This window comes from Aplysia californica, unplaced genomic scaffold, assembly GCF_000002075.1.
Source record: "Aplysia californica isolate F4 #8 unplaced genomic scaffold, AplCal3.0 scaffold00250, whole genome shotgun sequence".
NCBI classification, from domain to species: domain Eukaryota; kingdom Metazoa; phylum Mollusca; class Gastropoda; order Aplysiida; family Aplysiidae; genus Aplysia; species Aplysia californica.
Genome location: NW_004797520.1, coordinates 467,313 through 481,332, shown reverse-complemented (window position 1 = coordinate 481,332; position 14,020 = coordinate 467,313). Strand labels below are relative to the sequence as shown.

Genomic DNA, 14,020 nt, shown 5'->3' with positions numbered 1-14,020 from the left:
ATGTTGCTTCTAAGTTCATGATGCATAATGTTTACAGTTGAATTTTAGAATGATTTTCCTCTTTTCAAGACTTTTTGGGTTCCCCATTCCGCTGGAGTCAACAATTAAAAATCCCCAGTTTAAATATTATTCTTCGAACTGCGGTTTACCATGTTTTGCCACGCGAAGGTTATGACTCCGCGAAGTAAATTTGTGTGGCTTTTTTTTTCTTGTAGCCTAGCTCAGAGACCCCTATCGTTAGATGTCAAAGGGAGGTGCAATTTTCTGTCAAGGGCAAGGTGGATGGCTTCTGTTGTTGATGCTTTTTATATCTTATTCTTTTAGTGGGGATATTTGACGCCATCCATCCCAGTTTTGCATGGTCTGCCTTGTATTCCTGGCTAGCGTTTGTTTAGCCATACTGTGTTTTGCCACACCAAGGTTATCTTGATTCCGCGAAGTAAATGGGTGTGCTCAGGGGCTATATTTAGAACAAGACGGACCGAGACTTGTCCATGCAAACGGAGTGATAAAAGGAAGGTGCCGGTTGTTATTGTTGGATTGTTTGTTGGATCAAAACCGTGGGAGACAACCAGGTCGACAGAGAGCGGTCTGCAGTTTGCAGGGTTCGATCAGGTATGTCTGTGCAATTATTTCCTCACACCTACCACGAAGACCTCTAGATCTAGAAAAAATCTAGTGCTTAGCTAGAGTCTAATGAATGAAGTTGCATAGAGGCCAAAATAGTGCGGAATAGATAATTTGAAAATGTTGTAGTAATACTCCTCGATCTAGAAAATGGTTTCAGACCAACCCTCAGCCCTCACCGCCTTCCCTCGGAGGGTAGATTGAGGCAAGACCAGACCCTGACCAGACCATGGATGCATCCTGTAGAGTGCACTATAAAGTTTGATCTGCTCATGTCATGGAGACCAGAAGAAGCGTTTTAAAGCCAGCCTCAAAGCTTCCATGAAAGCACCTCAATGAAGGCCTCCAGTATCAACCACACAACATGGGAGCAGACTGCACAGGACAAAGTTTGGTGACAATTAAGCAGTTGTACGAAAGCGCTCCAAGGTTTGCGAAAACAACCGAATTGCTACAAGTAACTGAGTAGCGCAGGTTCGCCAGGAAGACTCATAGATTTCCAACTGCTGCCACCTCCCCATGTCTGCATTGCGATAGAGAACTTTTCGAGTGCAGACTGGCCTGACCAGTATCTGGTGCACTCACCCCTGACTATAGGGTGACTATAACATAGTCTTTGTCGCTTCAATGGAGGAACAACAATTAAACATGCAAATAGGCCTATATGGGCCTACCCAGTGCACATCGCAGAAAGTTTAATCAAATCTTCATTTGAAATATTTGAAGGCAGCCAGGTTAATTATATTTTCCTTCATGGCAGGGCAATAATCCAGTGTTAGAATCTTAATCTTCATAGTATTGGTATACCTCTAATGACCTGGCTGTTGATAACTCTATTGCATACTATAATAACTATATATACAGATACTGTAACTTATGAATGACCTACTTAGCTGTTGTGGAGGTTGTACTCTAGTGTAAGTATGTTGGTTATGTAATCGTATCTCAACTGACTTCTTACAAGTCGTAAGCCTTTTCTCTCTCCTTTGTTGTAGCAAGATTAAGTTGAAATATTGGCACTTTAATTAGCATTATCATTTTCATCATAATAAAGACGAAAGGATTCATGAAGCTGCGATGCATGTATTCTTCAGCAAAAATTCAGGAAAAGAAGATTAAAGATTTGATATGTGAGGTCGACACCGTTGCAGTACAGGCAAGCAGATATTTATAACAACTGAGGAAAACAAATCAAAATTCCACAATAATGCAGCGTCTAGTCATGAGACCTGCTGACCTCTGAGAGTTAACTTCAGAAAATGGAGCCACAAAATCTCTGTTGTGAGTAAACTGAAAGTGCAGCTTCGTAAGGGCCCTTGAAATATCTAAAAAGGCTTATAATTTTGGTATATGTGTAGAAGTGTCAGAAGACAGTTAAAAACATGACATTTCAGTTATAATAATTACTTACAATGTTTGTTTTTTTAATGTAACATACAAACTAATAAGTAAAAAAACTGTATTGCACAAAAATGAAAATTTCCCTGCTTCTTTGCTTTGCACACTTCAAAGTCTTTTTTTTCTACAGAACGATTCTGTCATTTGAAATTGAAATTGGTGCCGCTACATTCTGCTAAAAATGCCACCCAAAAGGAAAGCTGCTGGAAAGGCTGCTGCCACCAAGGCAAAAAAAGCGAAGCAAGCCGCGGAGGAAGTAAAAGTTGAAGAGGAGGCGGCACCTGAAACCATGAAGGACAAGATTGCAAAACTGAAAGCTGCAGACAAGGGGAAACCCAAGAAGCACAAACCAGACACCTTTTGTCATTTGTCTAGCTCTTCTGAGGTAAGTAAATCTTGTAGGAACTGTCGTCCAGTTGAGAAAAGTCTGAGTATTATTTGATAGACTTTGAGACTTATTCTTGACAAAACTGTTGGGTATCATATTCTGTATGAATTCTGTGTTTGCTTTCTCAAAATTGCTTTGGGTCATTTCATCTCAGTTTCTTTTGCTGTCTGTGTCGACATTTTGTGACTCATGTAGTATCGCTCAAGAATAGTGACATGAATTTCTTAAAAGTGTTTTTATAATTTTATGATGATTTCTGTTGTTTGTTCACTATGTAGATTCTTGTTTTGATGCTCACAGGTACATGAAGACTTTGACGCAATGTTGAACCAGACCAATATTGGCCACAACAACAACAAGTACTACGTTATACAAGTGTTGAACTGCGGAAAGTCTTACTATGCTTGGAACAGATGGGGCCGAGTGGTGAGTGCATGCATAGAATACACATTTTTACCATCTTTACAGCAAAATGATGAGTAGTTTGTACTATCTTTCCGTAATTTATTTTTTATTTGCGAGTTATTTTTCAGAATGAAAAGAATTAATTTCCTCGACATTTAAGTTTTCAATGAACAAAATTTTATTTTTAGAAATAATAATGGTTTTTAATTTTTAATCATAAAATGATGAGAACTATGTTTTTTGTTAGTATACTCATTATGTTTGTGGAATTTGTGTGTATGCAATGGTATGTTTTCACTTTGTGGACTCATGTATTTATTAAGTTACTAAAACTTATTAGGTCTCAATCAGATTGTCATGGAAAATAAAGGGGGAAGGAGAATGAAAGTATCTACATCAAGTCTTTTATTGGTAAAGGTGTGTGGGATAAAAACTGGGATGTTTTTTGACTATGGAAAACACACAATAGCTAAATACATATCGAACTATGAGTAGGCCTATTTATTATAATAAAAAATGTGGAAAACGTTAAAGATGCAATGTTTGCAGTATTCCCATTTTCTTTGTGTGCAAGTGTCCTTCTCCACTCACATCACTTGCCCTCTGTCTCCACAATCACTGTGTTTAAAATTTTAATACACTTCTATTCCCATGAATTCAGGGAGAGACCGGACAAAATGCTCTCAAGGGTCCATTTAGCTCTCCAGAACCAGCTATCAAGGACTTTGAGAAAAAGTTCAGAGACAAAACAGGCAATGCATGGAGTGCTAGAGACAACTTTACTCCTAAACCTAAGAAATATACTCTGCTGGAGATGGCTGGAGAGGAAGACGATGGTGAAGACGTGGTGGACATGGTGAGTTTCTCGGAAATCTGTATACAGTGGAGTCTGCTTACACCGACATCTTCAGGACTGCCGGGTTTTCTACGTTTTAGCCAGGCTTTCAGTAAGGGAGGTTGCTGAAATAGAAGGAATAGATTGGGGATTTTTATTTTCTTTCAGATAACCCCTGTTTTTGGATCAACTGTGTTCAGATCAAGTGGACTCCACTGTAGTTTTTCAATATTTCTACTGTTTCACAGTATTTTAAAAGTTTTTCTACTGTTTGACTATGAAGGCAAACAGATGCAGCCATGTCATTATACGTGGTAATGGTTCTGATGATTTGAGTTGTGGATGTGTGCTCTCTTTATCCTGGCAAGTCTATGGTGCAGCAGTTCGTGGCTTCGCCTTTGCAAGCAGAAGACGTGAATTCGATTTTCATGTGGAGAGGGTTTTTTTTCTTGTTTTTTTTAAAAAATCAAGTATCTTCATATATATCTACTATAATATTGTAAAGTTATCACCATGAAGTCTTGTACAAAAGACACTCTTAACTTATTTTGTGAATGAGGGTGTTGGAATTTACTTTTGCCTAAAAATCTTGGTGGTATTAAAATTTAAGCAAATTTCCAATACAATAATGCTGTAAGATAGAATCTTTTTGAAGTAGATCAAAGTAAGGTTTACGGTTTGAAAAAAGATACATAGTATTGTATTTTCATACATATTAGAATACAACTCTATACAAATTTCTTGAAAAATCTTGCCTCTTCTTTTTTTGTACAATACGTCTGAGTATTTTAGATTTTCTTTTACTTTTCTTTTAATACTATGAATCAACAGGGTCCGTCCGACAGTGGTGTCCCTAAGAAAGTTTTACCAAGCAAGCTGAACAAGGAAACTCAGGCGCTAATGAAACTCATTTTTGACAATGACATGTTCCGCGACGCCTTGAAGAAATTTGACATAGATGTCAAGAAGATGCCTCTTGGAAAACTCAGCAAGACTCAGATCGCCAAAGGTCAGTAGATTGTGTTCTTTCCCATGTTCTCTATCTTTTTTTAAATTATTCCAGAAGTTTTCAAAATTTTGACATAATAGCGCATGCAAGGTAGGCTGCTTTGACCGTGTCTACCAAGAACAATAGGGACTGAGAGGGACTCCCCACACTGGAATTTAACTCATGCCTTCTGTGTGCGACACGAAAGGACCTAACCATTATACTACAGGTGCCTGTCTACCTGTGTGTCTCACATTCCATGCTGAAATACATCCGTTTAGTGATCATAACCATCCAGGTTTACAAAACATGCTACCTATTGCAGTGGATTTGGAGAACGGTCACCCCCCGGGGCGGTGCCACTGACTGTAGTGTCTTTAGGCCATTCCCAAAGGGAGGGACATTTCTTGTTCAAGCACAATAGAATTGTTAATGGGCTGATTCATGTCACGCTCATAACTGTGCCTGATCTGCAACAGGGAACTGCTGCTTTTTCTTTCGTAATCCTTGCTATTGTCATTTTCCTCTACTTCTTTTGTATGTTTGTCACTCTCGTGACCTGCTTTTTCCAGGGTGCCTTGATGGTCGAAGCAGACTTTGTGCTGTTGAAGCTAGAGAGGTGAGCAGAGTAAGTCTGATTCCCTGTAAGGACTTCTCTGTTGACACCCACACCTTGGCGCTCATATGACCTTATGCAGTTGCGAGCGCCGTAAAACCCCCTGCAAAAAAAAAAGGTGAAGGGTTGAGACCTTGTAAGCCTTCTTCTGATCAGTTCTGTCAACTTTATGGCATACCCTTGCAGCGTTCTTTGTGACTTGATTGGCACGTAGATACACTCCCAGTTGTGAATTTCTCCCACCCAACCAATCCCTCCCCTTCCTTCACTTCAACATGATAATTCTGAGTCGTATACTGTATGCTGTTAGCCCAGTGTTGTTATTCATTCGATGGTTGACAGGCACTATTTTATCTAATATTTGTAGACTGACCTCTTTTCAAAGTTAAAATTCCTTTAGAAATTCAGAGAAATAATGTTGGTGCCTATGAGTACAAAAGCTTTGGAAATCTTGTTTATGAGAAAGAAAAAGTAAATGATTGTTATTGTGTGTGTAACAAATACAGGAACAAGGCACCGTACAGTTCTTTTATTTGAGAGAGTTACACATTGAAGAAGACTGTTGAGGAATTGAGATTTGAAGATGGAATTAATTTCCTTTTTTTTTAAATTTCAGGGTTTGAAGCTTTAGAAGAGATAGAAGAAGCTATCAACTCGAACAAACCAAAGAACTCGCTGAATGCGCTCTCCTCAAAGTTCTACACCGCCATCCCTCATGATTTCGGCAGAAGGGTGCCGCCAGCCATTTCAACTGCTGAAGAGGTCCAGAAGAAATATGATATGTTAGCTGTAAGTAACTTTTTCCTACTCTGAAGCCCCTGTTACCTTGTCTGTCTGGCAAACATGCCCATAATCACAATAAAATTTTCCACCATTGTAACTATGCATTTATCTTCATTTAGAAGTTGTGCATAATTTGTTCTTGAGATTGGGTAAAAATGCATATGGACACAACAGTAGGCATTTAGTGCAGGGGAAAAAACAAGACAGGTTGACAGAAACTGCAGGGGGGAGGAAAAGAAGTAGGACCTACCAGTGCCACCCTTTCAGCCACCTGCTAATGTTTCCTTCTATTTCCCAGGTCCTTGGAGACATTGAGATGGCTCAGAGCATTCAGAAAGACAAGGAGAAAGCAGAGAAGGAGTCGGTAAGTGGCTGCTCTTGTGCTTGCTGTTGTGATGGGCAAGGGAGAACAGGATAGTCGCTCTGGATTATGCCTGGGGAAGCTTTAGTTTTGTTAATTACAAATTTGAAATTGTATTCAATGACACTGCCAGTATATATTCTATCTGCTGTTATTGCCGTCTGTAACTAGCTCTGTGGAAGACTAGTTCATTAAATATGAGGGGGTGAGTTGCAAAACCCGCTAAGCGACATTTTGGAAAAATTTCAAGATTTTTTGCTTATAAATGCACATTGTTACCGGCTATCAGATGCACAAAGTGTTTTCGGCCAAAACCCAACATATACTTCATAAGAGCCATCCAAAAATTCTCTTTTTACGCATGTTTGTGCGTATAGCAGCATTTATAAAAAGCTGATTTTCTCAAAAGTGCTAAAATGGATGTACCGGGTTTTGCATCTCAGCCCCTCATATATAACAATAAACACAGCTGTAAGATAAACCTATACTCCCATTTCCTCTACTATTTTCTTTATGTGCAGGCAATTATATCAGTTCCAGACAGGGTGAATAGAATACTAGAGGGGAAACGAAGGTGAACTTATTTCCTGGAAAATGTAAAATTGGAGGGGCTATCGAGTGTTAATTTGCCATGTACATGTCTTTTTTTTCTGTCTTGCTTTACAGAAGGAAGACACGGTCCCCCATCCCTTGGATACCAACTATGGATTGCTGAATTGTACTCTGGATCATGTGGATAAATCTTCAAAACAATACAAGGTTTGCTTTTTGTTTTTTTAGTTTAAAAAGTTCTGAAGACTCTATAGGATTATTTCTCAATGTAATTATTGTTTCATTGATAAACAAAGTTCCTTTTTGAGGTTTTGCTATGAATATTATTTTCGAAAGTGACAAAATTAGGGGAGGGGGGTGGGGATGGAAGGCTGTCAAGAAGTCAAGAAGGTCGTCGGGGAAAAGGATAAAAGTGCGCAAAATACAGGAGGCAATTTCAATTGCCATTTGAGGGGAATGAAAAATGCAAGCCATGTCAAGTCAAGCCAAATAAGACAAGTTGCATTGGACAGTCTAATAGATAATGAAGATAGAAGTGGCGCATGATAAATATAATGTTCTACGTGAATATTTACTGCTCCTTTTATTGTATCATAAAGATGTAAATTCATGTTTTTCAGCTTTTGGAAAAGTACTTCCTGGCCACAGAGGGCTCCAGCTGGAGGAAAATGAAACTTAAAGAAATCTGGGAAGTTGACCGTGCCTCTGAGGTTTGTACTCCTTACCATATGGGAAGATACAAAGTACCATATGGGAAGATACAAAGTACCATGTGGGAAGATACAAAGTACCATGTGTGTAGATACAAAGTACCATGTGGGAAGATACAAAGTACCATGTGTGTAGATACAAAGTACCATGTGTGTAGATACAAAGTACCATGTGTGTAGATACAAAGTACCATATGGGAAGATACAAAGTACCATGTGGGAAGATACAAAGTACCATATGGGAAGATACAAAGTACCATGTGTGTAGATACCATGTGGGAAGATACAAAGTACCATATGGGAAGATACAAAGTACCATGTGTGTAGATACCATATGGGAAGATACAAAGTACCATGTGTGTAGATACCATATGGGAAGATACAAAGTACCATGTGTGTAGATACCATATGGGAAGATACAAAGTACCATGTGGGTAGATACCATGTGGGAAGAAAGTATTATTACAAATTGTTTTTCCGTTTTATAACACACATTACTGAACCTGTCGACAAATTTAGCAGTTTTGGTCTGATCCAGAAAGCCAGCATGTCTCTGTTCAAAGATTGTCGAGAAAGTCTTGACGTCTATTCGCTATGAATGATAATACCATGAGAATTTTTAAAATTAAGTGTCACTCTCCGAGCGTGCGTGAGAGGGATATTGCAAGGGCTTTCTGTTATTTTGAACAATACAAAGACTGTAAACAATACAGAAATTGAATTTTTTTCTCTGAATTCATTTTGTTTCATTGGGAGTAAGTGATATTTATTTTTATTATTCCATGTTTTTGATTGATGAAACACTGTTCATTGCTTTTTAGCAGATTTTAGTATCAGTTATTGTCACCTATTTTAAAATGTATGTCTATAATATAAGTACAAAACTTGGAAAACTGTTGAACAAATTCTGTCTGATGTCTTCTAGTCATTATATCCTGATGTAAATCAAACAGGGACCAAGATTCGCGGCCAACAACAAGATCGACTACAGGAAGCTGTTGTGGCATGGGACCAATGTTGCCGTGGTTACCGCCATCTTGAAAACTGGACTCCGCATCATGCCTCACAGCGGAGGGAGAGTGGGACGAGGCATTTACTTTGCCTCAGAGAATAACAAGTCCGCTGGTTATGGTGAGTATTGCCAAAGATGGTGTTTAAAAAGATAGTTCACTCCTCTCTTTGGCCAATTAAAAAAGTGTCCTCAAAATTCGGTGGCGTCCTCTTCGAAAAAGAGAGGACTTTGCGAAAAGAGTAACCCTGCTTCTGTGAAAAACAATAAAAGGGAAACAAGCAAACTGTGCTATTCCTATTCTTCTTCTGGAGAAATGAAGGAGAGCTTCAAAACAAAGCCAGCAGCGACATTTGAACCAATGCGCGGACTTCCGCTGAAACTTTTTTGGCTGAGTGAACTATCTTGTTATGTATGATCTTTGGTATTACGCTGAAATTTCTCTTCAGCTATCACTGCCTAAAAAATCTGGGGTTCTGACCGGTGCCATAAACTCTGGAACGCTTTTAACAAACCAATAACTTCTACGAAATATTTCCTTGAAATGTTTATTTCTTGTGCAGTAATTTGAGTTATTTGTCAAATCTTCTTCCTGGCAAGTAAATAAGAAATGTCAGCCAAAGTCATTTCTGTCTTTAGATTAATGAGATATTATATATACAGAGAGAGATTTTTTAGCCAGAACACAATGAACTGATTGTGTTTTGCTGTTTTGTAACAGGCTCAGACGCCTGTTTTCTTTAATCAGGGTTGAGCACTATATAAATGCCATATTATAGTATTATTACATGTATTATTATCCTTATTTTCCCCTCGACATCCTAAGGATACCAGAGGAAGGAAAAAGTAAAAATAAATTATCCTTATTTTATTATTCTTATTATCGTTATTATTATCATTAGTATTATTATTAATATTATTTTTTAAAATATTATTATCATCATTATTATTATTATTGTTAAGCTTCTGTCTGTTTGACTGTTTGCGTGGCAGTGAGTTCGGCACAAGGCAAAGGGATCATGTTCCTGAATGAGGTCGCCCTCGGCAGTCAGCACAGGATCACACGCGACGACTCGTCCTTGGTGCAAGCCCCCAGCGGCTATGACAGTGTGCTTGCCTGTGGCCAGCAGGAACCGGGTAAGAAGAGAAAAGTTTTTAGAAACTTTACAACTCTTGCGTTGTTATTTTTAAAATTTGTGTTTGATTTCGTGAATATATTTCTTGGTATTTAGGATTGTCCACGCGATATATTATTTAGTGCCCGTTAACTCTTTCTCTACCTGTTTTTTTTCATATATATATATATATATATATTTAAAAACATCTTTTTCCCTCAAGAAGTTTCAGTATGAATGCTGTTGTGGTATGCTGTGTGTGGGTTTGTGTATATGCATGTGTTTGTGTGTGTGTGTGTGTGTGTGTGTGTGTGTGTGAACATTTGTGTGTTTATGTGTGTGTGTGTGTGTGTGTGTGTGTGTTTGCGTTAAACTGTATTTCTCTGAACTGTTATGAGTATATTCCTTTAACCTTCAAAATTTCCTTAGGAGCAAAAAGTATTCTGATTCTTTTATGCTTAAATTTTAGCGCCCTTTTAAACATTATAGCCTTTTATTTTCCTTTTGCTCTTTAGATGTGGGAAATGATGTCTATAATATTAGATAATACACCTTATATTGATATTAGATCGTTATTAGATAATCCATCTAAAATATATGTATAAAATTGTTTCTTCTTTGTTTTTGTTTTCTCAAGATGAGAAATCTGAAGTGACAATAAAGCTGGATGGGAAAAATGTGGTGGTGCCTCAAGGGAAACCGCAGAAAGTCTCGAAATATTCGTCCAGCAGCTTCTGGCAGTCGGAGTACCTAGTGTACCGAGAGGATCAGTGCCGCATTCGTTACCTGCTGCTCTTTGACATGTGAACTGTCAGCATAGCCTTAGTTCGGTTAGAATTTGCTACCGGTAATTAAATTGGTCTCAACATGAGATTATGACCATGCTCATTTCCCATTTTTTTCCACGAGTGATGAAGTTCAAATTTGAATGTCTGACTGTATCATTAATTGTCATTGTATGATGAAGTTTAAATGTCTGATTGTATCGTTCTTTGTCATTGTCTGTTGTTGCTTAGGCCCACGCTGCGTAATCACTGGCCCCTGTGGTGTTGTGGCTAGGTACTTCGCCGTTGTATGCTGAAGACATGAAATCGTGTGTGTCTCTGTCTGTGTGCTGGGACGTTGTATCTCTCTCAGCCCAGGTTGGCCCTATATATTCTCATTTAACATTGTACTGGAGGTAGTGTGTGTGATATTCTCATATATTTTTTCCATCCTTCGATTGAACAATTTGCGAGATTCTGACAATACAGGCAGCTGTTTGTGTGTTTATGTTATGCAGAATATTAACATTTTATTCCTCTTGAGAATATTTTTTCTGTTAGCTAGTGTTCTGATGAAGGATCTTTTGGTCTTTGTTCAAAGTACAAATGACCTAGAACCTATATTTTGTCTTGTCGATCATCAAAATACTTCAGCAGTGAAATATTTTGGAAATCTCCCCTTCTGTCAGAAAATCAAGTTTTGTTCTTGTTCCTCGCGGAAAGTCTGACTGATTCTGACTTATTCCATCCAGAAAGTCTGACTGATTCTGACTTGTTCCACTCGGAAAGTCTGACTTATTTTGACTTGTTCCACTCAGAAAGTCTGACTTATTTTGACTTGTTCCACTCGGAAAGTCTGACTGACTCATGACTTTAAGGCTTACCTCGAGCCAGTCACTCACTTTTCATCAAAGTCCTAATGCCTTTGGTATCATGGGGACACTAAGAAAGGATAAGGATAACATTTGATCTATGTTTTAATCAGCTTCTAGACTTTTGTGAGTGGTGATAAGAGTTGAAAGAAAATAATTCTAATTTTTGTTTAACACCTGTTTGGGCCCTTTCGAGTGTTTTCTGGAGTGTATTGATGGTTTCTTTTTTATGGGGCAGGGGGTCTTTCATTTTTATTAACTCACAATGCTTTTATATTGGGTTGTGGAAATCTTAGTTGAAAGTAGTAATTTTACTAGCAGTTTACTTTGGCATTATTTATTGATCAGTACTCTGTGCACAGGTTGCGTTGCTGCCCCACCTTCTATGGTTCATTATTTAGTTGTTATTATTCTTGTGCAACTAGTTTATGCTTATCATAGCATTTTCTTATCTGGTACCAATACATGTACTGTGTTCCTTAAGTCAATGTAAATACTGTGATAAAACACTCTTTTTTTAAATTAACGTCCGTGGTGTGCAATGGTTTGACTCTTCGCTGTTGCTTACAGAAGACAAGAGCTCAGTTCCCACTTTGGGAAGTATCGTATGTTTTATAAAGTATCTCCACCTTTGTGCTGGGATATTGTATCCTACTTAGTCTGGGCTGGTCCAGGATGATCTATTATATTGTGGTGATGGGGGCATAGAGCATAACTTTATACAATCATTTACTCTTCTTTGCTCACAATATAATGCAGAAATGTGATACGACTGTAGAGCATTGGTATTATGTAAGATTGTGATAATAATAATAATCATATATAATAACAATGATAGTATTATTTGATCACGCCAACCCTTTCGTGTTCACTTTACCTTGCTGTTAAAAAATACGTACTCTGGAGTTAACTCAGTTGAAAGCAGAAGGAATACCCTTGGGGCTGATGCTGATACTGTGTAGACGTGGCTTTTCTAAAAATAAATCATGGACATCAAGTTGTAGCTTTGCTTTCGTTTCTGATTTGGAAAGTGTCAAAGCTGGTAGATCTATCGACTGTTGGAATTTACGTTCACTTTAACTGAGTGCAAAAGAATACAGGAATATGAGGAGTTGAACAAATGAGCGGCCATTGTTGATGGCAAACCGTGTGAACAGGAAAAGGTTAATATAGCGCGTGTCGATGTTGTGAATGCTCATTTTGCTGTTCAGAAAATTTTACGTGAACAAATTTTTTATACACCTTTTCATCAATAGTGAAATACACGAATAACATTATTAATGCCATTCCCCCCCCCCCCCCCCCCCTCCTTCTTTCTCTCTCTCTCATTCTTCTCCCTCTTTCTTTCTCTCTCATGGACATCACTCACACAGCACCATAACATGAGTACACACACACATGCACACAGACATACACATGTGCACACACACACACACACACACACACATACGTACACACACACATACACACACACACACACACACACACACACACATACACACGCTCAAACTGAGATGGTCGAGCAGTTTTTTTCAAAACCAATGGGCTGCAGTGGTTACAAGATTGCTGTCTGTGTTCGCTCACGTCTTTGTGTGCTCCTATCATTATAAATTACTAACAGCCGTAGTTCTACTTTTTACGTAGTTATACGTAGCTTTTTAAAAGTTTTTAAAAATTCATGTTGCATGCAGACACACAGGTAGACACACAAAGGTGTGTTTCATTTTAATCTGTGATTATTCTATGCGATTGTGATTTTAGTGATACTTCTTTTTATTTCGTGTCATGTTAGTTTTTTAGTATACCGCATATTCTTATGCACTGATTAATGTTTGTGAAAGTTTTAAAAAAAAATAAGTTTATTAAAAAGATATCAGTATAGAACAAAAATTATGCTGTCTTCATTGTTTTGTTTGTGTAAGATGTCAGTAAACAGTTATAGAGTCTATCTACCACAGGACAATGGTGGGTGGTTAGCTGGTGCTCTGGTGTGGTTTGCTCCTTCTTTCCTATCAAACATCTATCGTCCTGATCGCTCCTCCTTCTTTTTTATGTTTGTTACTCTCTTGTAACACCTTTAATCTTCGGCACTTATATGACCTTATTGTGTTGCAAGTGCCGTAAAACTCTTACTAAAAAAAACCCCAGTACAATGGTCTCTTAGCAACAATGCTGAAGCAGTTGCAGTAAGTTGGATACCTACTGTTAAGCTTGTGAAATAACTCGCTGGTCCTCTACTCTTTTGAAAAACAAATTATGGTTCAAGTTTCTTCCAAGAGGGAGAGGTGGTCCCACTGAGGCTCTGTCCGTGCCCTCCTGTGTGAAGTGACACCATTTATTGACCCTTGCAGTACTATGTATTCTGCATTCTCTGAAACCTCAAAGTGTGGAAAATTGTGCATTTTTTTGACGTACCAGTACCAGGTAGGCCTGCAGCCTACGTCTAATAAATACAAATAAGACATTGAACAGGATTAAGCTTTCTGTTAAGTCATTGTGATTTTTTAGTTTCAGTAAGAGCATTACGCCCCTTGCAAATCAGTAAGGTCATATAAGTACTGAAGATTAGAGGTGTTAAAAGAGAGTCACAAACACAG

General features: G+C 38.2%; 1 protein-coding gene across 1 annotated transcript; it reads left to right on the top strand.

Annotated features, from left to right (window-relative positions):
* Positions 1-236: 236 nt before the first annotated feature.
* Positions 237-12,500, top strand: LOC100533538 (poly [ADP-ribose] polymerase 4). Its single transcript, XM_005100520.3, has 12 exons — positions 237-615; positions 2,156-2,410; positions 2,714-2,839; positions 3,480-3,674; positions 4,485-4,662; positions 5,874-6,046; positions 6,339-6,404; positions 7,068-7,160; positions 7,574-7,663; positions 8,617-8,794; positions 9,666-9,809; positions 10,425-12,500. Exons 2-12 carry the CDS (start codon positions 2,207-2,209, stop codon positions 10,592-10,594), a joined length of 1,617 nt encoding a protein of 538 aa, XP_005100577.1. The 5' UTR covers positions 237-615; positions 2,156-2,206; the 3' UTR covers positions 10,595-12,500.
* Positions 12,501-14,020: the final 1,520 nt, after the last annotated feature.